At 38.6% G+C, this 24,915-nt stretch overlaps 1 protein-coding gene across 1 annotated transcript in view; it reads right to left on the bottom strand.

Moving 5' to 3' along the window:
• The window catches only part of ptprsa (protein tyrosine phosphatase receptor type Sa), a 225,866-nt gene that overhangs the window by 109,385 nt on the left and 91,566 nt on the right, over positions 1 to 24,915 (bottom strand). The window contains exons 3-5 of the mRNA XM_030082488.1: positions 18,009 to 18,231; positions 3,945 to 4,087; positions 161 to 302 (exon numbers count right to left, since the gene is read on the bottom strand). Coding sequence (XP_029938348.1) covers positions 161 to 302; positions 3,945 to 4,087; positions 18,009 to 18,105 — 382 coding nt within the window. The 5' untranslated portion in view covers positions 18,106 to 18,231. The remainder of the gene's footprint in view (positions 1 to 160; positions 303 to 3,944; positions 4,088 to 18,008; positions 18,232 to 24,915) is intronic.

The following is a 24,915-nucleotide window of genomic DNA, read 5'->3' on the forward strand; positions in this document are numbered from 1 at the left end:
TAGACAAAAGTCAGCTTCACAATATTGTCTGTGTATGATTGCATGTAGCCAGTTCTCACGTGCAAATATAGCATAAAAAAAGAAAAGCAACGTTCTATCGTAGAGAAATGCTACTGAGCTACAAGATATCCACTTTAAAACTGGCATTGTAGTTACTCACCCCGAATGATGGACAGCTTGGCATTGACGGTAACCTCCCCCTCGATGTTCTCGGCCACGCATTCGTAGATGTTTTCGTCTCGTGGTGTCCGAAGAGGCTGGATTCTGAGCACAGCGCCAGCACCCTCATCAAACTCAATGGTCTATGGGGGGAAACGGAGGGGGGAAATTTTGTTAAACAAATGTGTTATTCTGTGTGAAATACATGCCATGTTTAATCTGAAGCAGCCTTGCATAGTCAAGAATGGTACGCCACAGTAAACACAATTTGTAGATACAAATATAACATGGGTATCACTTTACTTTGTTTACCATGTTAGGTTAGTATGGAATCTATTTTAGGTCAAACAGTACACATAAAAGTACAGAGTCACCAGGGAACAAAGAACCTACATGTTATCGGTGTCTTATGTTTTCATCACTTGCTTTTATTTATGATTACATCCTCTCATCTATGTAAAGCCTTTTGTACTGAATCTTTTGAAACAACCTCAAAAACTAACTTATACTACAATCAGAAAGCAACATGTGCTGACAATATGGAGTAGAAGCAAGTCCAATGCTATCCACCAAAACAAACAAACCAAAAAAAGAGTTTAAGTTCAAAAAGATGAATTCGTTTGAAAAATGTGGTAAAAACAGTGTTGGGGTAATAATTGAACACTCTACAATTAACAATCTAATGAGTAAGTACACTGGGAAATAACTAAATCCAAACATCTTTCATTGGATGAACAATCATTTGATAACCAACCTCGAGCTCAGAAAACTCAAATGAAAATGAAAATGACATTTTGCACCATTATTTGACACATATGGAGATATACATTCTAAAAAGTCACCCATAAGTACAACACAAACAACTGGGAAAATGTACTTTTCATTCTTTAATTATTCAGAGGTGTTATTCAGGTGTAATGTAAAATAATTATGGCAACTCTTGCTCCCTTGAATAGCTCAGGTGCAATTACAGCTCACTGCTTTGAGAAAATGAGAGTTCAGGACTGTGTGACAGCCAAGTCGAAGAAACTGTTACTATGCGACAGCTTAACTGGATGCTATGAAGAAACAGAAGATCATCAAATGTCATTTTGTGATTGATCCTGTCTTCACTTTCACCAAAAAAAAAAAAAAACTAGTGCTGCCACTAGTGCATTTTCATATGGACCCGCTTTTCAGACGCACACCTTGTGCAAATATTCTGACAACGGAAAGAAAATGCCCATTTTCTTTATAATGCTTATAGGTGGATGTCGTTCTATTAAGAAAACAAGGTACTATCAAATTAAGCAATAACATCAGTTCAGAAGGAAGTTTTTTCGATGCCCAGATTTGTGCAAGTAAAATGACAGCTGTAAGAAGTATTTGTCAATAGAACAAGTAATCACACACAAAGCGATTTACAACGCTTTTTGACTTTTTTTAATACTTAACACATTTAACGGGGAACCCGAAACAGCTCAATCTTTATTGGAGATGACTGCTGTTATAATGCTGATATGCATTTCCACAGGTGGTCGGCTACCAGCTGTATTTGCGAGGTCTTTTTTTCAGTAATAGATATTTTCTTTTTGTTCATCAAGATTTTGCCACGTTTTCAAGTATTTGAGGCATTCAAGCATTGATCCAATCTTTCCGCTGCGAATGCAGGCAGTAGGACACACAAAACTCAGATTTAAACACCCCACATACTGCGGATTGAGAAAAAAAAAAAGTGTAATTTACTCGCATGATGATGCAATTGACCGCTCTTGATTTCAGATCTTAGTAAAACCAGAACCTTTACTGCTGAATTACAAATAATGTGATATCAGTGGCTGTTACTGACTGGAGGGGCATTTTGACAGGAGTCACACTCAGTCTCTCTGAAAAGCGTGTGCTGCAGGAATCAGCTGAAACCCACACCTTAAATAAAACATTCTAAATTAAATCATTTGAATTCTGAACTAATAATGAAGTGCATGAAATAGATACAGTCATTTCCAAAGCATATCTCTTTTGCTCTGATTTCAAACAAAGAATCACAGAAGATAGTCAGCCTGTCAGTCTCACAGCAAACACTTTTTCCGTATCTGTCTTCCCTCAGAGCAGCTTACACCAGCTCAACGGAGGACTCACTGCTGAGATCTCTGAGCAAAGCATGACTTTGAGATACAAGTACAAGTCTTCAGCAGCCCCGCTGCTCCACTGCTGCACATCTCAGGGCTGAGCTGCTAATTAGGCTAAAAACACTGCAGAGCACGGCATCATGATCGATATCAAAGCAGCTGTCTGGAGGGTAGAAGAGAAAAAAAAAATTCTAACTACTTCAAAACCCCTTCAAATTTTTTTTTTTTTTTTTTTTTTTTTTTAAATTTCATGCTAAACGGAGGAAAAGAAGCGTCCATTCTGCCGAGCTCCTTCTTGCCCTTGGCTTTGTTTCCCACTTAGCATGCAAAAGAGGAGAAGGTACAAACAGAACTTCTCTTTTTATTTTGTCCTCAGTGGAGATGCTGATCTCCCTCTGTTGATGTTGTTGTCATTTTTTGCTTTTTAGCCTCACTCCCTTATGGGTGTCCTCACGCCGCAGTGTGTGTGTGTGTGTGTGTGTGTGTGTGTGTGTGTGTGTGTGTGTGTGTGTGTGTGTGTGTGTGTGTGTGTGCGTATCACTGTGTCTTGTCACTGCCGTCATCGTTAACGAAAGCAACTTTTTAATTAAGAGACACTGAGCATCAATCAAGACTTTTAGAGATGCCATCTGGGATGCCTGCCGAGAAGTGAACAACAAACATCATGAATAACGCACAAACACACTGGCACAGACAAGCCTGTATGCAAAGATAAAAAAAAAAAAAAAAGAAAGAAAGAAAGATCACTGCATAATGTGACAATGGAAGAGCCAGTCGGGTGCTAAAGGGACAAGCATGAAGGAATAAATACTTCAGTAATTGGCAGGTTTTAGCTAATAGTGAATCTGCATGTTTCACATAGGTTAAAGATTTCGGTGGGTGTGAACATCATTCTGTAGCTCAGATTCAATCACACAATTATTCAGGCATTATTATAATGATATAACTATCACAAAAAAGTGTTGGAAAATAGAGCCACATTACACCAATTTTAAGATTAGCTGAAAAGATGTTTTGTTTTCAACAAGCCCATCTAACTTGACACCATGAATGCACCGCGCTCTCATTCAGGAAAACTGCATCTTAGTGACATTTTCCCATTAAATAAGATTTCAATCTTTATAAAGACAATATTGCAGAAGAAGGTGAACATGTTGGGATAGTGAGCTTCTGAGAAGTGTTTCTTTAACAAAGTAAATTTACTTCTCCATCATCTGTATCGGTCGAGTTTAATTTTTTACCAGATACTACAGACATCTAAAAGGTAAAATGTTAAGATCACACTGTGGTTGCATTACAAAATAAAACAGCAATGTGCTTGTGTAACTTCTTCAAAAGTCCTAAATTATATATATCTATATCTATATGTATATATATATATATATATATATATATATATATATATATATATATATATATATATGTGTGTGTGTGTGTGTGTGTGTGTGTGTGTGTGTGTGTGTGTGTGTGTGTGTGTGTGTTTGTGTGTGTGTATATATATATATATATATATATATATATAAATATATATATATATATATACATGTATATTTTATTATTATTATTATTATTTTTTTCTAATTGCCTCAGACCCATAAAATTATAACAACAGTAAGATAAGTGCATTTCTTTCATGAGATTGCAATGACAGAAAGGTCCGATTTTTCGGTCACTCACCTCTATGCGCTGGGAGTTCACCTTCTTCCCTTTCTTGTTCCAACTGACTCTTGGTTTGGGATCCCCAGTCGCCTGGCAGACAAACGAGACCACACCTCCCGAAACGCCAATCTGGTCGACTGGAACTTTAGTGAAACGTGGTGCTGAAAGGTAAAGAAATAAAAGAGAGATAGAGAGAAAGAAATATATATTAAACAAAGGGAAACGTCCAACTTCTGTTACCTCTAATTCTTTGATCGTATATTTCAAAGAACAGACGTCTCTCAGCTAATTAAAGTGCACAATGCACACATCGACACTTAGGCGGAAAATAACATCATGTCACATGAACTCAGTCTTCACACTCGCTTACTCCTATGTCTTAGTCTCGCTCCATACCACACAGCTACAGCAACCTTTGTGCCGTGAATTTATATGTTAATGTTGTGCCAAGGTGTGGATGATTAGTAGCTTAAAAAGATCACTCCATAGGGAAAAAAAGATTGCAGTTTAGTACACTACCAGTACAACAGAAAATCCTCAGAGAAAAGCTCATTAAAAAGATGAGCCAGTAAAGAAAAGGGTTTTTTTTTTCATTTGACATTGTCTTTAGAGTGTTTGCAAGAACCTTTTTTTCTGCTTGTAACACTGATAAAGCCATAAGCAGCAGTTAAACTCACACACGCTGAAAATACATATGTCTTGACAGAGGTGAGAAGTTTCAGTCTGTCTGTCGATCAAAAGTTAGCAGTTTCAGTGCTTCTGAAACTAGGATTTTTCAGTCATGTCCGGGTTGCAGTAGGTTTAACACAACAAGCCCGATAGAAATGGAGAAAGGGAGAGAAAACAGAGTCTCCTGGGGAACTCGTTAAATCTGAATCATACAGATATGTGGGGATGATCAAACGGCCAGCGCATATCGTCAAATTAATAATTAAGGGACCACGGGCCGACACCAGTCTCCAGGCACTGCTAAACACATATGAAGGAGAGTTCCTGCATTCATTATTGGATAAGGAGAAATAGAGGGTGAGAGAAAGAGGCATAGAAAAAAAAAAATAGAGTGCTGACATGCAAAGGACAAAGACGAAGGGTGAGTGCACTGCCTGAGGAAAGCAGAGGAAAGACATGTTCAGCTTTTCTTATCACCCCTCAAATAGTGATCCACACGTTTTCAGATAAATAATTTAAAAGTATACTAAAATAGACTAAACAAGTCACTGATTAGGGATTACTTCAACAAAATTTCACAGTCATGTGAGCTATGTGAAAGTCACGAGGAAGTAGAAAACACATCATAACAAACCCACAACTTTATTTCATCCCCGTCAAAGTCAAAACACAAACGTTTGACCTTGACTTAACTGTTAGTGTGAGAATGATGTTAAAAGTAAGCGTTGGACCTCATGATAGCACCAGTGGATAAAAGTATAAAAAAAGTTTCCAATTCCCAATATTTTTGCTCAGCTGTATGAATCCATAACTTTTACTGTTGAGAGGTTATACAAGATTGAAATATATATAATATAATATAAATATAATATAAATCTACCAGTAGTATAATCTTTTAACATACATGATGGTGAAGATCTTTCAATATTATCATTTATTTACTTTAATAAAATGCAGAATGAAAGTTAAACTGCATACAAATGTAATATTTTAATACTCTAGAAGAAAGGTTCTTTTCCAAATAATACACTATGTTGTAGCACTAATTGGCGAGGTTGTTTGCAATATGTTTACCCCGCAACTACTAGTACAAGCTGCTCTGTTTTAGGAGTAGTGTCTTCATAACACAAATAACTTGATGTTTAATGCTGTATTATTATTTTTGTTGTACAAACATTTTCTTCTGTGGTAAAAGCAAATTTTTTATGAGGTGTTTGACAATAAAAATCTGAAAGACAAAAAAGATGAGTGATTTAATGCTATCACTGAGTTACTCTTCTTTAAATCCCGGTCATGCGTGAGTATAAGTCCTTAAAAACATGAAGGTTATAGTATAGTAAAATTACCAGAGCCTGTTTTCTGTCCTCAAGGAATAAACTACTTTATCAGCGTGTTACACACAAAGATGGCTTTTTACATCCTACTCTTTTAATTTCCATTCTGAAACTATACAACGCTGCTTTACACAACACAGCTCCTCTGCATTTGACCTCGTCTCACAATGTGCCCTCTGTTGAGACAGAAAGGGGATTTACACAGATCAGGCCTGTGGCAGTGGTTCTGCTGAAGGCCACCATTCTTTGATTAGTTTTCCTCCAGACCATTTGACATTTCCACCCAGTCTCCAACTGACTCGTGTTCTTCCTTTATAGGATGAGAGAGATGTACAATAAGTGCGCCTGAATGGATGTCATTCTGAATATGACTTCTGACAGATGTCGTTTTCTTTTCTCATAATAAACTGTATGTAGTTTTCAATATTACATCAGGGTGGTTTAAATAAAGTAAAATGGCTTTGGAGCTGGCAGGGAAAAATGGATGGGATGAAAAAGGAACGGGGCAGAAGAGATTGACAGGAGCACAAGAGGAGGTGGAGGTGCAAAAAGACGGCTGGGAGAGGACAGTAGAGAAGGTGGCTGGAGGTCCAAAGATAAGAGCAAATGACGTGAGGAGAGAACCAAGGAAAGGAATTGCTGAATGTTTCATCAAAAAACGAAGTTTTCATAACTTCTACTAACTCTCACTCGCTTTGTGGTTGTTCCCAGCTTTTGATGTGTTTTCAACACAAACAGAAAGCATGAAAGTTATATGAACTTTTGTGAATTTATATGACATTTCTTTGCAACAGATAAAGAAACCAGAAGAAGACATGCAACAAAAACACCTGGAATTTGTTTGCTGAGTTCACTGTGTGGCAGACGGTTCTTACAGATAGCTGAGATGCATATAAGCACCACATATTGCTTCTGACTGCCCTGAATGTAATCAATATAGCCTGGTTATTTAGATCCATTTATATATTTTTGATTGTCTTACACGATATAGCTTTAAGGGATTGCAAAGTCATCTCAACCAGCCAGCTTTACAAAGCATTTTAAAAACAATCACAGATAAAACAGAGTGATATATATGAATATTTCTATATCTGAAAAAACACAGAACACAAAACAATGAAGATAATGAAACAATAGAAATCAATTCAGAGGAATAACAGAAATGATCTAGTGATATCTAGGTACACAAGACTGGGTACTTTAAAACGTCTTACACTAATCCAGCAGAGACGTAATGAAGGCATGAATTACCCATTCAAAGTGCCAGCTATCAAGAATAGGCTTCACCTTTTTCAACTACCTCAGATTAAAAGAAAACAAACAGAAAAAAATTTACACCAATTTGGATATAAAAGTTTGAATCTATTTTCTTCTCATGACAATCTGAAATTGTTTGTACTGTGATGTCACCAAGACCGAAGCAGTCCAATCGACAAAACATCTTTTCGTCTTCCACGGCACACAGGGTAGATCTAACAGTCACACCGATTAATGTTTACATTAGTTACAGTCTGACATGTCTCATGTTGCTGTCAGATCAATGTTTTGCTGAAGTTAACAGCTGGCTCAGTGAGCCATTCAAACAGTTCCCCATGGCTCACTTTCAACAAAGTGTAACAAACTCTCAAAAATCTGAGTAAATTAACAGCGACAAATCACTCCATGGCAATGTATCTCCACACTCTGTGACACTGGTTACATTTGTGACATTTGTGTGTGATGGGTGAAAGTTTATCCAAGTTTTTCTTTTTTTTTAAATTTTGTCAGCTCAATGTTTCTGAAAGTTATCAACAATAATTACAATATCAATAATACAATAAATAACACTTCATCAGACTCTGTCAGTACAGTCAGAAAGCCATTGAGTCGAGCAAAGCAGTATAAAAATGCAATAACTGGTGGAGAAAACTTCACAAATGTGCGTGTGTGTGTGTATGTGTATGTGTGTGTGTGTGCATGTACTTTTTTTTAATGATGTGCATATGTGTAAATGTCTTAATCTATCTTTTGTTTCATTTAAGCATCTGTCATCAGATACTGCCTACAACTGGCTGTGGGCCCATGAATGCCTGTTACTGTGTAAATACATCGGGCAAGAAGTGTGAGACTGTGTCAACTCTAATGACCAGAATTAACCTGTTTGGTTTTGTTTCACTTTCTAATTGTTTTTGGCTGTATGGCACAGGACTTCGGTTGCCAGTTACTGCTGACTTAAAACATTTTTGTTTTTTTCTTTAATTTTTTTGGTGGTGTTCGGGTTTGAATCTTGCCACACCACCACACTGAACAGCATAAAAAGTGACTTTTGAGTGGATTTGAAGTACTTAATGATGTAGTCTTTAAAATAATTACAAGGTCCTCTATTTTTGTAAGAGTGGAATATTTAGTTCTCAATTGTGCCTTTTTTGAAAAGAAAAAAAAAAATGCAATTTTATACCTGGCAGGTGCATTGTTAAACGTCTCGACTGACTGGTGTGCATTATGTTACCAGAGATGACATTGAAAGGACATTGCACCTGCAGTGGCCATTTGTCCCCTCCACCAAAGTCTCCCTCTATTCCCTAAGCTTCCCTCAGACAGGCTGTGGTATAGCAATGCCTAGATAAGCACACAAGACCTGTCTTTATCTGCCTGGCAGGGGGACATGGCCTGAGCTAAAATAACCAGCAACGGGTGCTCGGCTATCTTCACAGGGCCCCGAGAATAGAACAGATCCACACAAACAAGACTGGATAGAAGGAGGAGAAAAAACTCACACTGTGCACACAGAAACTAGCTTAGCTAATGCAGCCACCACCTGCTACTGGCCACTACCTCTGTTGGGCCTGATAACACCGAATACACCAGTACTGTGACTATAAAGTGGTGGAGAGTAGGAGGTGACAATGCGAATATGAGGCGGCTCCATTGACAGTACTTTAGCGCTGTTGTTAGGCGGCGGTGGGGGTTGGGGTGGGAGTGGGGTGTATTGTTTGGGCAAAAGGAGAGAGAGGACTGGCTTTATGACTAATACCGTAATTGATGGAACAAAAGCTTCTCGGGTCATAAATAGGAGCCATTATGTAGTGAATTAGCAAAGTGGGAGAAAAAAATGATGCACAGCCATTCAGTGATTTGCTGAAAAAGGCAGAGAATTGGTAGAGGGCACTTGTCACATATCTGGCTACAAATAGTTATGTTTCATAGCCCATGTTACATTCAGCAGAAACAAAGGAACATTTAGAACCTTTACAGATATTAAAACTAGAAAACTGATTTTACTGTCCTTGCAAGCATATGGCAACTGAGGAAAACATTGCAATCACAGTGACGATACACTGGAATTACACTCATGCATTTATTTTTTCCAGGTAGTTGTTCTAAGTTAAAAGAGCATAACTTATACAATCTAGTTCAATCCGACTCACACTTCATCTCAAAAGACACAGCACTGCCTTTAGATACGAGCAGGTTATATCCAAGAGCCCTGACAGGGCAGACTGGAATCATGTGAACAACAGTGTGTTACTCATTTAAAGATTTACTGATGCTAAACTCAGATTAAACTTAATTTTCATATTATCTAAACAGCAAACGCATGACATGTGTTTTTGGTTAAAAGCAAAAGTTACCAGTGAATGGAATGGATCAACTCTGCAAAATCAACTCATTTAATCTTTGTGTACTCCTACTCAATCTCGTGTTGAACGATAACTTCGGCCAGTTGCTGTTGTGGTCCGAAGAGCAATATTAGTTTGTAGTTTTCAGTGAGTGCCTATCCAAAAGACACAGCAGGCGGCCAAACTGCTGCAGCTGCCTGTCAGTCAGTCCTGCAGCCCCCAAAGAACCCCAGCTTTCATTATCACATAATCAAAGACACACACACACACACACAAATACACGCGCACACACACACATTGGAACATGCACTTAATGACTGAAGAACAAACAGATAAACAGATACATGGATTTGGCCAAATGTGCATTTGTGTGAGCTTGAACGCACACATGCACACACACACACACACACACACACACACACACACACACACACACACACACACACACACACACACACACACAAATCCCAAACAACCAGGCCCCATCAATCAAGACCAATTCTCACAGGCTGTCTGGCCAAGCAACATCACTATGGAAACCAAGCCTTTACTCTAAACCCTTCTTGCTTTGTCTTGTCTGCCAACAAAAACCAGTAAACCAAGGCAAATTCTTGAAGCAAGGCAAGAAAAATAGACAGAAAAAGGAAGCAAAAAGAGAGAAAAAGTTGTCTTGATGTTTTTTTTCAGAGGGGATTCTTTTGTGTCAAGAAAGTCAGGACCGACAATTCGGGTGACGTCTGCGTTTGCCAGTCAGAAGTTGAAGTTTGGGTCTGGATCTAAAATTTGTCTCTCACGTCTAAAATAAAATCTTCCATCAGTGAATCATTTTTTGTGACAGAGGTCACTTCATTTTTCTCTATAAAATAATCACCCTGTCTATTTCAATTGTCGCAGAGCTCAGGATGAAGAAATCTGACTGAGCTCACATTCTCATGAAGACAGTTTAAGTGTTCCCACTGATCACAATATTTCAAGATTGAAAACAGCACTGACACATTGAGAAAAGTTGTTCTTCCACTGGCTCTTAACGTTCAGATAAAATCAGCTCAATTTCATTTGCAAGTTCAGCGTCACTATAATGCAGGTACTGCAAGCACAAGTCAAATCAGGAACAAAGAAAAAATTAATCTTAAGCGCAATCCTTGGTGCAGAAATGCTATAAACATAATTACGGGTCCTTCATTCAGCAGTGAGTTAAAACTAGGGATAACAACCAAACGTGAGGGCTTTTTTGTTTTTGCTTCTTTTGCTCCGCAACTTCAAAACATCTCAGAACTTCAGTCTCAGAGGCATCCTGACAAAACTGCAGAAACTGTTCTACTAAAATGATTTATCTGAGAATTAGACAAGAATTATCACATCTTCTTCATAAGCTGCCAAAAAACTCACAAGCAGGACATTCAGCATCTACAGTGTTTCTAATGGAAAAACACTGTATTTAGAATGATTGTATCGACGAAATGTGACTGTCTGACACCAGTTGTCAGCTAGAATGAAAAGAAGAAAAAAAAAACAATTAATGACTGTCTAGAATCATAGCATTTTTAAAAGCTTCTACTATCAAGTAACTCTTACCATGACCATACATTGAGTTTGCAAGCTTAGGAGTTTAATGAAACAGTTGCACGTCTAATTAAAATATGTAAAAGAAAGGCTAATTGAGATGTGCTCTTAGTGCAGCTGCAGTGACCAGTGAGCGTTTGCCGCCTGGAAAGCGAAGCCAGTTCAAACAGTATGTGACATGTCTGCAAAACTGAAGCTTAAATAAAAGGGCTACAGTTTGTGCTGTTCTCAGAAATAATGGTTTGCACCAAACTGTTAACCTGTTTGAATGCAAGTCAGTACTTTTGAAGACTTTGCTTTCTAACAATGACTTGAGACAAAGAACTTACTTGAAAAATCTCATATTTCTGGACTGTGCCAGGAGGGCAAAGTGATAGCAAGTCTATCGTAATTAGGACTGATCAAAAGGAAAGACGTGGAAAAGAAATATAGGGTTTGCATGCTAAACCTTTGGAATTGCATCACATTTTGTGCCATCTATGTTGACTGCACTCCAAAGAAAGTTACAGGGTACAAGCTTAACAGTTCATGAGGGACTTGTGGCAGGATGTGGGAACCAAGTATAAAATAAGTTCTCAAGTGTTGGTACCCAGAGGTGAAAAAAACTTTGCCCAACCATACTGCTGTCACAGCAATGCTGCATTTCTAAAAAGAGTGGCACACTCATAATGTGCACAAATTGGTCCCACTGAAACCATTGTTAAAGGCTAAAGAAAAAAGCAGAAGACACTAAATATCCTTCAGCCCATTGGAAACAAATAGGCTCGATTCCTCAGAGAGAAGACGGAAATTAAGCTTAAGTGTGTGCCTGATTTTAAAATGGCCACAGTGCGCGCACAGAAGAGGTGAAATGAGAACAATTTTGTGTCATTTAGAGACTCACTTGAGGCAATTGACACTTGTTGGCTCATTAAATGAGAGGATATCTCAAATTGCCAAAGGTGAAATAAGCCTGATTGAAACAAAGGACAGGAGAATTAAGAAAACGAAAGGAAAAAAAAAACAAAACATCTCAGCTTCTATCACTTCACTGAAAACGCGACACTGAAAAACACTTACAGTATATTTAAATCTGAGTCAAGAAATATAAAAGCAAAACCCTTGACCTGTGCCATCTCAGAAAAAAGGATTTTCAATAATATTAGATCACAAAGACATCGTGTAATAACTCTCCATTTTTGGGGGATTCCAAATCCTTTGAAGATCTAAACTGGCTCATCAAAGCCCAAAAGAAAGTCCAGTTTAAAAAGCTGTCTCAGTAATATGAAGGACTCATTTTTCCAGGATGAAATAAATTCAGCAATCGAAACTTTGATACACTTTTACTTATTTATCTGTATTATACTAAGGAACTGCTTTCACATCACGATAACCACTGAAGTATGACGGTTAAAACACGCCAAGAAAGAGGCTGACAAAAAAGATAGATAGTAGAGTCATCAGAGGATTCCCATACAATAAATAATTCTAATTTAGTTTTTCAAAGACAGACTTTGTTGTCGGCGTTTTTGGGGTTTTGATGATTTACAAGGAGACAAAAATCCTCTCCCTGTAAAAGGTAGAGAAGAAATAGCAGCTGGACACTCCAAAAAACATTTTTTTTGTTTGTTTGTTTGCTGTAATTAAATCATGGAGCACATTTCCATCTTTTCAGATTAAGCAGATTGAGTCCCTCTTTGTTATGTTATCTGAGCAACGTGGATATTTGTAGTTGCAACAGCATTCATATATTTGTGTTAAAAAGAATTGTCTTTAATGAAATCCAAAAAGTTTTGGTGTGTTTTTTGGGGGCGTTTTTTTTTTTTTTTTTTTCATGTTAATCTAATTAAATACATTATTTTTCACTCTGCACTGGTCAAACATGTCGTCAAAACAAAATCCAGCCTTGCTGGATCAACACATCTATTGAACAGCTATCTCTGAACAGCCTTCCAGTCCAGAGTCGTGCGCGCTCACACACGCACGCGGGCGCACACACACGTGCGTGCACACGTCCACAGGCAATTCCAGATCAAATCGACCTCAAATGCCTGTTTTTGCCATTCCAGGGGAAAACCCAGAGGATACCCAAAGACATGTGGTGAGAATATATAAACTTTCAAGTGTGTCTATGCTGACAATTCTTTACAGTGACTCTAAAAGGACAACGGTTTGGAGAGAAGATGCAAAACTTTTGTTGCGTTTCAGGGGTCCACTGACATGACAACGACAACTGTTTAAAAAAATGCTCGTACTCTGTGAGCAGGGAAAACACGGCATTGTTGAACTAATGTTGCTGCACATGCACACTGCGATCATAGTGAATAGTTCTCTCCATGCGTGAGACGGACTCATTCATAACAAAGAATGTGGTGTCTGCTGTTCTCTCTTGAATTTAACAGCATGTCTATATATAAAAGTGTATATTTTCTACACTATTATCTGGATCACATGTGTAGACACATTTATTTTATGCTACAGATAGTGAGTAAATGCCTTAAAGTCTATGTATACTGATCATTCTTAACAGTGAGTAAGAAATCTAAACTGAGCTATCAAGCAAATTCTACCTTAAAAGTGCAATGGCTACGAGTGTACTAACAAAAGGCATGGAGAGAAGACCTTCTGGTTTATGACTTCTTTATGAGACATTTCTTGGACTTTCAATGAAAATACTTTTTTTTTTTTCTTGTTGCCTTTATTGTAATTGTAAAACTAAACACACTTGTTATAAATGAAAAAGCGTCTTCTTAGGGCACAACATTTTCTCTGAGTCATTTTAAAATGCACAGCTCATAGAATTCTACCTGTAGTCTGCATCGGCAGGCTATTCGAGGCAGAGATTCATGTTCGTAACTCAATTAAAAATTAACTTGTTTTCGTCAGAGAGAGAAAGGGGGAAAAAAAAGTTAAACATGAGGACCCAGCATGCAGCAGGAGGGTGCACATGAAATTGAATTTGACAGAATTAACTTGACAGTGTTGGCTCAAACATAATTTGACTGGAAAAAGATAAGGAGAGAGTGAAGCAGAAGGAAAGACAAAGAGCTACAGAGAGAAACAAGGGGTGAGAAACAGAGGGGCGAAGATATAGGGAACAAGAACAAGAAAATAACAGCTTCACTAAGGGGCTTCATTTTTTCCAATTGGCAGTTTCAAAGGAATATAAATAATTGAACACCCTCAACCCATCACTATGAGTTCTGGCCAATTACTACTAGGAGCGGTTTGCCAAGAATGCCACTGTTGAGAACTGTAAAAGGCCAAAAGAAAGGAAGAAAGGAGGAAGAATGTGAGGAGGAGGTGAAATGCCAGTAAAGAAGATGACAAATAACTCAGTCTACCTGTCTAAAAAACCCAGATACAAACAAAAACTCCAAGATACTGTCACTTCGCTCAGGTAAAGTCAAGAAATTGCCATATTTTGAAAAATGAAGGTAAATGTTTTATCTTTTTTTTTCCGTCAGTGGGGAGAGTATGAACTTGAGCATAATAAAATGATGGGCGCAAAGAGGAATAATCAGGGGAAAACGGGACAGCATCTCTCCTCTATCAGACAAGAAATAGGCCCTCTTTCAGCTCCCAGAGCACAACAGGAGAGTCTGAGTGAAGAAGGGAGTTCTCATGTGACTCTGAAAATGATATCCAAGCATCCAAACAACCACAGAAATAACTCAATACTCAATTGTTGAAAAAGTTTAAATTTGGGATTTCCCAATAAAAGTACCCAACAGCTGTCCACTTTGCATTTGTGTTTCTGTCATCTGGCCCAGTTGTCTTTAATCAGTGATCATGAATTTCCCTCTGAGATTAATAAAATATTTCTATTCTATTCTATTCTATTCTAACCAGGGATTTGCCAAATTCTACATTTTCAGTGTTCTCTCCAAATCTTCAGCATACTCTCATTACACAACAATCCCTGATCTTGTTCTGTTAATCTGAAATGTCTCACACACTAATTCATATCTAAACTTCTACTTTCAACAAAAATCTGTCTGCTCAAAAGCACACACAGTGATTCAGGTTTACATAAAGTCTATAAATAACAGAACAGCTGACAGTTGATCAATCTATTGCACTGGTTGCTTTGACAGCAAGGATGCCGAATAATTATTTTGCCTCATTTAATATCTGTTTTAGAATTTATTGACAAATTCATTCATCCATGCATGTTATAAGTTATGAACAATTAAAATATGCATTTCACTTAAATGAGATTCCACCCAAAGAACAGACATATTTATATTTATTTCATATGTAAATGCATTTACTCCTTGTATTTCTTGTATTATATTCTTATGAATGAGCATGGCACTATCATTTGGTTTTATAGCCGCACTTCTAAAACTTGATCAATGTGCTGTAGCTACATATGACATTCCACACATTAGTATAATTCAACCGTCGTGCATGCTCATACACAGGATCCTGAACACAAACGTATGCAAATGTGGAGACAAATATAGCCAAACACACAACCTGAGCATTGTTATGGTTCTGGTGGCAGAATTTATGGAGCCATATTTCTTTCTCTTTTGATTAAAAATGTCTCCTTCTCACTATGATTTATGGGCATAAATAAAACGAAAGGAGAGCGGAGAGAGACGGAGCGAGGGAGGGACGGGAGAGAAAAGGATGACATCATGCTTTCAGACGGGCTTTTTCTGTGAAAGGATGTCGTCTTTTTAACCCACAAAGAGGAAGCAGCAATAATTGGATGACTCCACAACTGGGAAAGGTGGAATGAAATCCAATAAGAGGAAGCAAAGGAAGTTAGTGTTCGACTTGTGTGCTTATACTCCCAAACATAAAGATGAGCCAACACTTGGTGCAACTCCCCGCAAAAAAAAAAAAAAAAGTACTAACAAAAAACTATGAAAAAAGAGATCAGACGGGAGAGCAGGACATATGCGCATGTTGTTGAAAAAGGAGAGAAAAAGCGAGAAAATAATAAATAAATAAATAAAGATGGAAACAAGAAGGAGACAATAAAACTGAATGAGGGAGCCTGACAAAAACAGCAATCATATCTGCCGGCAGAGCAGACAAAGACTGGCAGATACTGACAGATGGGGAGTGAGCCCTACTGTTGTGAGAGCAAGGGAGGGAGAGAGAGAAAAGGAAAGCTAATCTCCATCAAAGATGAAGCAGACTGCACTGAATGTTATTTAAACCAGGGTGAGCAAACAGAAGCTGGAATGGAAAGAAATCGAGTCCGTGCACGCAGTGCGCAACAAAGCTAAAGATGAGAACGTCCTGAAACGCAACTTGTTATGAGGAGCCGCTTGAACACATTTGCTTTTACTGTGGCTCAACTTAAGTGTGCAACTCATTGTGTCAGCAACAGAAACACATCAGGAAGGAACAGAACAAAGATATTTGTTTGACATTTGTCTGAGAGCGATTTCAACATAAAGTGCTACCAGACGAACGAACCATAGAAACAAATTGTTCACAACTCTGATGTTCCGGGAGAAAAAATGAAGTGGTCGCCCTGCTATTACGAACCACAGAGCATAAATTCACTTGATGTCAAAACTGAGATGAAGCAAAACATATACAGAATAAATAAGGTGAAAAGGCCAATTTACCTTGCAAATTACACAAGAGCAGATCCAATCAAAATGAAAGAATGTCACCGCCCTGCCTTTCCCCAGACCCATGCAATACATCAACAAAAACACCGAGGCAAATACGTATCATTTACATGTTATACAAAGTGCGGGTGGGATGCAGCGTCAACTGACCTAACGCACGAGAAGAGACAATCTTATCACGGACCCACTGGATACGCAATACACCGAAAGATGGATGCACATATTTCCATTTTAATACATATATAATTGTTTTGTAGACTTACCCGACACATGTACCCCCACACCCACTCATACGCACACAGGATTTACAAAGAATGAAAACCAAGGAGGGGGGGGGGGGGGGGGGGGGGCTCCCAAACTCACAATCACTCCTGTTCTATTTTTCTGCAGAGCCTCCTCTTTGCTTTGTCTCCTTAATGCTGCTCTAAGCCCATCTTAACGGGGAAATGGTGCAGAACAAATCTTAAGCAGGAGTTGACAGGGTGGGATAAGAGACTACTGACGTTCCCGTCTCACTAACACAGGAAGTCTTAGAGGGCAATGTTGTAGACAGATAGCATATCTACATGGTAAATATTCTGTGACATTAATGATTTAAAAATGTCTTTGTCAAGCTAAAAACATATCCAAAAGCCTCTGATGACATGAAAGTCACAAGATCATCCCACAGATAGCTGTGTGTCCACTTACGACTGAGACTTTATAAGTTTATTTAATTTGAGAACATTTTTTTAAATGTCTGAAACACGCAGGCTATGTAGATGTAAAAATACAAATTACACCGCATGCCTACAAACAAGGCATTAGAGCCATATTTTCTAGATTGAATCAACTAATCTGTCTACACAGGCTGTGTTTATCAGTGTAACTGCAGTAATTTCAGAACTTAAGCAATCAGCAGCTGAATAGTTTGCCTGAGCACCTCAGACATGGATAAATATAGTTAACCAGTGCTGCTGCAGCCCTGCCAATGTAAAAAGTAGTTCCAGACAGTGGGGTGTGATTCCTACATCCTTCTGTAAAAGGCAGAAGAAAAGGCTATCTATATGCTTTAAACTTTTTCAAGATGTCAAATCAACAGTTATCTGGCCTTATAAACATGTCATTTTGCACACATTATAAAATAAGAGCTCAAACGATAAGCTACCAGCGGAACACTTATCTCTGTGAAGGGCTTCAGGATGGAAATATTCACCAAATATGCTAATTCTTCCACCTGTCTGCAACACTATCACCAACTAGTGTATCAGATATGTGCGATTAGCTTTTAAAGGGCATTACGTTGGAAACCTGAGAAGATATCAGCACAGCACAGCTGATCAACACTGTGGTACTTACATAAGGCGTGGGAGCCAGTGAGCAGCAGTGATAGCAGCAGAGTGGTCACAGGCAGCAGAAGAGGCAAGGAGAGACGAGGGGCTCCACTGGTGGCCATCTTGGCTCTGATGAGGGAAGTGGGGCAGGGAGGGGCAGGGTGGGACTGATCTTTGACCTGGCCAGAGAGCCGGGGCCCAGACTGTACAGGAAGGTCCGGGGTTTTCACACAGGATGGCTTGGCACTCTGCAAAAAAGACAAAAATAGAATTTTTTTTAAAGAAAAATAGATATTGTAATCTGCTAGTTGTGAGACTGCAGTCACACCTTTATTCAAACGTTTGCTGTGATACATTTTATGTAAATGGAACAGCAAGTAATTGACGAAAACCAACTTAGGGATCAATGTCTGTTTGATAATACAGTGACTGAACAGTTGCCAAAGTTGGAGGAAAAGGTAAATGTACCTCGTGACACATTTTACTTTTGCATATTTGAGAGGGTATTTTTATCCAGAGTCTCTTGCAGCTACAAGGTGATTGTAAACAGGACATGTAACTTTTATAAACACACAGACTCCGACACTCTGCTGCACTTTTCACATTCCTCTGCAGTTGCCACATAACTGGAAGTATGGTAATGAGGTGTCAACAACACCAATGGAAGCAGAAGTCTCACATCTCCTCCAAAACGTGTAACCTTTGCATCTTGCAACTAGCATCTCCTTGCATCCATTAATTAGCAGGGTTGTCACTGTTTTCTTTCTTTTTTCCTCTTCTAAATTGCTTCATCTTGTCATTATTTGCTTATTTCATTGCTTTGTAATTACCCAGCCACCCAATGATATTCCAGGCATAGCTTCTTTGTTTTAGTCAAATTGTCATTAATCCCTGAAGCTACACACAAGAATTAGGGATGACACCCTACACACATGTGTACGCACACGCACACACACACGCACGCACGCTCACACGCACGCACACACACACACACACACACACACACACACACACACACACACACACACACCCCCTAATTGATATGGCTGGCGCAGCACGTAGTCACCATCAAGTGGTTATACATACTCTTTAATTAAAAAGGAATGAATGAAGAGACAAAGAAAGGGAGATGTGACAATGATTCATGACAAGAATGTAATGAGATGGCCCTCATTTTCTTATAAGCACCACGCTCAGCTTACGCTGTTTCACTAGTGTGAGCAAGTAAGCTGTAAAAAGATGTGTTTTGATACTCAAGGACAACAGAAAACACTGTCTGTCTCAGCAATCAAGCAGCAAACATGAAAACACAAAAGTGTCCACCGTCAAAGGACACAGATCGCAATACAAAGGGTCAAGATCCTGTGTCAGCCGGCATCTGCCCTGCTTTAGTGTCCTTGTGCTGGACAATAAACTCCCCAGAGCCCCAGGGATGCTACCACTCAGCTAAGCCTACATGGGGGTGAGGGAGATCCTGTAGAAGGGAGATTAATTACCTGCTCACTAGGTGGTTAACAGGGTACAATGGTGCACACTGTGCATACAGTGTACAATTTATTGTTGACAGAGCAACCAAACATTTTCTTTTTTTTTTCTACAACATAAAAAGAGAAGATAATATGGAGACACAAGTATAAATGTTTGTCTTACACAATGGTAGCTGGATTTAATAAATATATCAGAGATCGCACGATGATGCTAATATACATTAAGATAAGAACTGAAAAAAAGGCCAAGGTCCTCGGTTATGAGAAAGCAAATCCAAAAATAAGAAGAAGAAAAAAAAAAAAAAGGATACATTTTTATGTTATTATTTTGAGGCCTTGTGGGTGAAAAAAAGCACAGCTAATTGCAGTGATCAGGCACCTCAGAAATGAGGAAAATAAATTGGACCCAAACTTCATACATACTGAAATGCCCTTTGACAACTGGCACAAAATTAAATAAATGAATAAATAAACATGCCACAAAGCACACTGAAAACAAAACTATCAACATATACACCAAAACATCAAAATCACTTCACCTCTGAAACACAAACTCAAAGACACACACACGTGCACGTGTGCACATGCACGAACACACTCACACCAATGTAATTCAAAGAGAGAAATTCAAGACCGCGTGCCACAGGTGTACTTTCAAAAACACAAAAGCGAACGACCAACAATGGATCTTTTGTGTTTGGACCATGTCAAGAAAGAGTGGGTGTTTTTCAGTGGCATCGCTCCTCTTTCATCACAATACGACACACACGAGCGACATGGGTGTCCTTGGTATTTTTCCCTTTCTCTTTTTTCTTGGCGTGGAGAAGAGGTGAAGTCACCGGTGAGAACTGAAGGGAATATAGAGGCTTAAATTAAGAGAATGGTGGAGTATCAAATTGTCTAGGGGGGGGCCACTGAATGATACCCCTATTGTTCTGATTGTAAACATTGGTGTAGGTAGAGGGAATCTTCGCACGCCTGTGGGGAATTGCTCTATCTCTGCTCACATGATGCCTAGGTTATGATTTATAGCCCTTCCCTTAGGGCATGGCTTTATCTCCACCTCTGGTTGCTATATAAACTTCACAACACAATTACACCAGTTATTGTTGTTGAACAGTTTCACTCAACATAGCCCAGGGCTACATGTGGACTCCAGTTTAACCATAGACATGACGCCAAACGCTTAATGCAACCTTGTTAGCCTGAAATGTAAAATAGAAAAGGGAGGAGTTCATAAAGCATGGAAAAACAGACCAAAACTTCACTTCTTTAAGAAAGAAAGAAGTATGATCTCCCAAACAAAAATTAAAATCGTATTTGATCAAATGATCGGTAAACATATTAAATCACTGAATGGAAGTGCAATAATGGCTGGATAACAGTGAGAGGCAAATAGGACATAAATAGATCTGCCATGGATGCATTGCACACCTGTATCATACATGCATCAACAGTTTCCAAATTGCACATGGCAGTCCTTGGCTCTTAAAAATGCATGTTATAGGAAGCACATCATGTTTCTGAAGTTATTAGCACCACCTCGGGAATACCTGTCAACCCGTGCTAAAAGCCTTCATCACTCTCCCTCTAGAAATGGGCTGAGGAATGATGGAGTATTTAGTATTCTGGCAATGCTAGCTGAGGGGGCAATCGATTGATAAACCCTCAGCTGCTTCTCTAATACAGGCCGTGATTGGAAGGAAACTGCTAATGATCAACTTTTACAGATTTGACTGCGACTTGGATGTCCATAACATCTTGCTCATTTCTGAAGGGAATCAAGGTAATTTGTAATACTTTGTAACGTCCGAAAGCGATTGAAAGAGGAAATGTAAAAATAGCTGCTCAAATGCTTCTGCACTACTCAGATCGAAAGTGTATGCTGCCCGAGCAAAACAGCTTCCCTTTAGCTGCAGCCTCATGTAACATTAAAAGGTCTAAATCCTTTTTTGAATGTGATTCTTGTTCAGTATTTGTTGAGTTGCAAACATTTTCTACACAACAGTAACATCAAATTATACATCACCATAGCATTTCAAGGTGCCTAATCTACCGCTTGAAATAAATTTTTAAAAAATGAGGTAATGCAGTATTTTTTTTTTTTTTTTTTTTTTTATTAAAATCAGAAACTTTGCAGTGACAAAAGTCTATTCATTAAACTTGAGGCTATTCCCTCTAATGGGCAATGAATATATTTTGAAGCAAGAACTTTTATCCCCTGTGAAAACTGCTCATCACTCTAGATACTAACCCAGTGCCAGGTTTGAGTAATTACTGCCAAAATGGAAGCACAATTTCCACTGAGTGGTGGCAGTCACTGGCTATCAGGGAGTCTCACGTTGACATGGTCAAGCTTTAAATTCAGCTCGTTTCCCCATGCAATATTGATACTAATGCATTTGATTACTGAGATTGAGAAAGGCACTGAAGGGAAGGAGAGATCAGAATTTGCACCATGAGCATGAAATGAGAGCAGGACCACATGATCAAAATAAAATGGGTGCACATGCAGATGCACACTCACACTCGTAGTAATGGACCACAAAAAAATGAAATAGGACAGAGAAAATCCTACAATGACGGTACATGTGACTGTACATGCATTTCTCTAAAAGAAATCATGTTTCCAGTGACTTGCATCTACTTGTAAGCAATCCTCTGCAACAAACACATTACTGCTGTAAACACACACAGACAATGAGAAGGAGTGAAGTTGCATACACAGAGAAAAAACACTTATCACCTGAGGGACCACATTAATAATCCCTTTCATGATATGAACAGTTAGCTCACTTCACCCACACAGTTAAAAAGACCACAGTTTGGTTGGGCTTGATGATCAAAACTGTGTGTTTGATGTCGAGACTTTCAAAAAGAATAATATTTTCAATGTTTGTGTAGTCCAAAAAAAACGAGTTCTTTGGTGCCCGCAGGCTTTGTGAAAAAGTGAGTTTCTTAAGCATTGTCTGTCGGTGTGTGTGTGTGTGTGTGTGTGTGTGTGTGTGTGTGTGTGTGTGTGTGTGTGTGTGTGGGTGTGTGTGTGTGTGTGTGTGTGTGTGTGTGTGCGCGCGCAGCATAATAAAAACTGTGTGGTTCTATGACACTTGCAGGAGTCTACTTCACTTTTTAGTAATATATACAAATTCTAAACCATTGATCATTTCCACTTTCATACTATTGTTAGAACTATACAGGCAGATGTGTAAAGCACCGGGAGGCTGGTTTACTCACCATTCAATAATGAAAACAGTAATGAAAAGCCCTGACGATAAGCTGCCTGCCTCTGAATTCAGAGAAGGCCTCGTTTACATGGCAACAAAAACAAGCGAAAACACAAAACTTTGGGTGTCTATATGAAATCAATGGTCATTGCCACTGAGAAGGGTATTTTTTGAAAACAGCGGAAGTGCTGTTTCATTGCAAAAAAAAACCCCACAGTGCCACCTTATGGCCTGGCATGCTAAATGCATAAACGGATGTCGTATTCAGAGTGTTGCTGTCTCAACATAAAATTTTAGTGAAACAGAAATGCAAAAACGATACATCTTCATTTTCGCTGGCATGTAAAGAGGGCCTGGAACTACTGTCTTAGGGTTTGTGCACATTTCCAAAGTAGCAGTGGAGCAGTGTGATTCCAGTCCCATTAATGTCTAAATGAATCACTGGTGTATTTATGCCTTTGGGAAGCAGTATAGTCAGGACTTGGGGAAGTCGAATAATAGAATTCTCACAACAGTAGTAAACAAGCAACATGGGCACGTCCAGCAGCGCCACATTGTTGCTCCAAGTTCAGTTGTTTTCAGATGCATATTTTCCACCGGGAATGGGATTGTTAATACTTCCAAGTAACTTAAGAACAAAGACAGTAATTGATGCAAGCTCAATATGACTTAATGTATTTACTCATTATGTTTACACATGAAAGAAGCTGAAGATGTTTTTTGGCACGTAGAAATTCTCAGCCATGATTGTTTACCACAAGTGTGAACTGCTGCTTTTGACAGTGAACCTCCTCTACTCCTATATGTTTCTATTTTTTCATAAACAATTGATATAAAGGCAGTATTTAGCTGGAAAAAAAGAAAAAAAAAAAAAAAAAAGAAAACCCTCTTAGATAATAATGAAATATACCTGTACATGGATTGGTTTGTTTTTACTGTTAATTGTATTTCTTTCATAACATAACAATATACATATGCATTTTTTAAATTAATACATCAAGCAGCAATGCAGCAAAGCACATCTTAGCAAATGGAATTGGTCAACTGCGAACTTCACTAGACAAGCGATGGAAGCTTCAGCTGTGTTAAAAATGCAGTGGAGGAGCAGTAGATGACAGCAGGAGAAAAGTCTTCTTTTAGACGTTATTATCTGCATCCATAAAATGTCAAATCTATCGAATGCATGAAATCTAAAAGCCTGAGTAGCTGACACTGTGTTGTCTCTGGTAAGATGATGGAAGTTTTTTTTTTTTCTTCAAGCAAATACTGAGTTTTTCATTGCTCTCTCTCAACTTTGCTATATGCTGTTTATGTTCAGCCTTCAGCTGCTGTCTCTACCTCTGCAGGCTTTCAACTTAGATGAAGTTTTTTATGCGTCAGTGCTGCGTTGCAGGCTTTTACCTCAACCAGTTTACTGCCTTTTCACTGATTCATGCCATACCTGACATCGGTCAATTCAGTTTATGAGACCAACACATGGGAGCGCATGTTGTGAGTAGGGAATGTGTAAGCACATGAGTTGTATGTATAAACTATGCAGTCTCTGTGTTTTTAACATGTATTGTGCAAATGTGCATTTTTGTGTGTCGAGAAAATATGCCTGCATTGCATTGTATGTCATGTTTATGTTAGTTTATATTTACATATGTATTCATACAGGAGCTGATGCCTTGATACTCCTTTGTTATTTGCACATTAATGTGTGCATTTGTGTGATCATTCATTGTATGCTCATGCATGCACATCAATTTAATTTATTTCAATGTGTGTCTTTGAGTACTTATGTATATCTTTGCGAAAGCCACATGTATATGAAATAAGCATGCCTGTCTGTCCAAAGGCCATCCGTGCATTATCATGTATGGAAATTAATGATTCTGACTCCATGTACCAGTGATAAGGAATGGCACGAATAAAAAAGACTCATCGCCTCTACCTTTTAAGATTCCTGCACATTTGGGATTCTCCGAACTATGAGATGGATGTGTCAAGGCAGGTGTGTTTGTCTTCGTAATATATCCCCCTGATCAGAGCAGTCATCCTTCCAATCTTCTATCTCTGTTTTATTTTTGTTACTACTGCCCCTCCTCTTCCTCATTTCTTCCCTCCTTCCCTTCCTCCCTTGAACTCATGCATACTAAACTATGCTTGCATTGCAGATGTTTGGTAGGGAATCACATGAATTTGCATGGAACTGCAGGACTATTATGTAAATGGCCAA

The sequence above is a fragment of the Salarias fasciatus genome, chromosome 23 (assembly GCF_902148845.1).
Source record: "Salarias fasciatus chromosome 23, fSalaFa1.1, whole genome shotgun sequence".
Lineage (NCBI taxonomy): Eukaryota > Metazoa > Chordata > Actinopteri > Blenniiformes > Blenniidae > Salarias > Salarias fasciatus.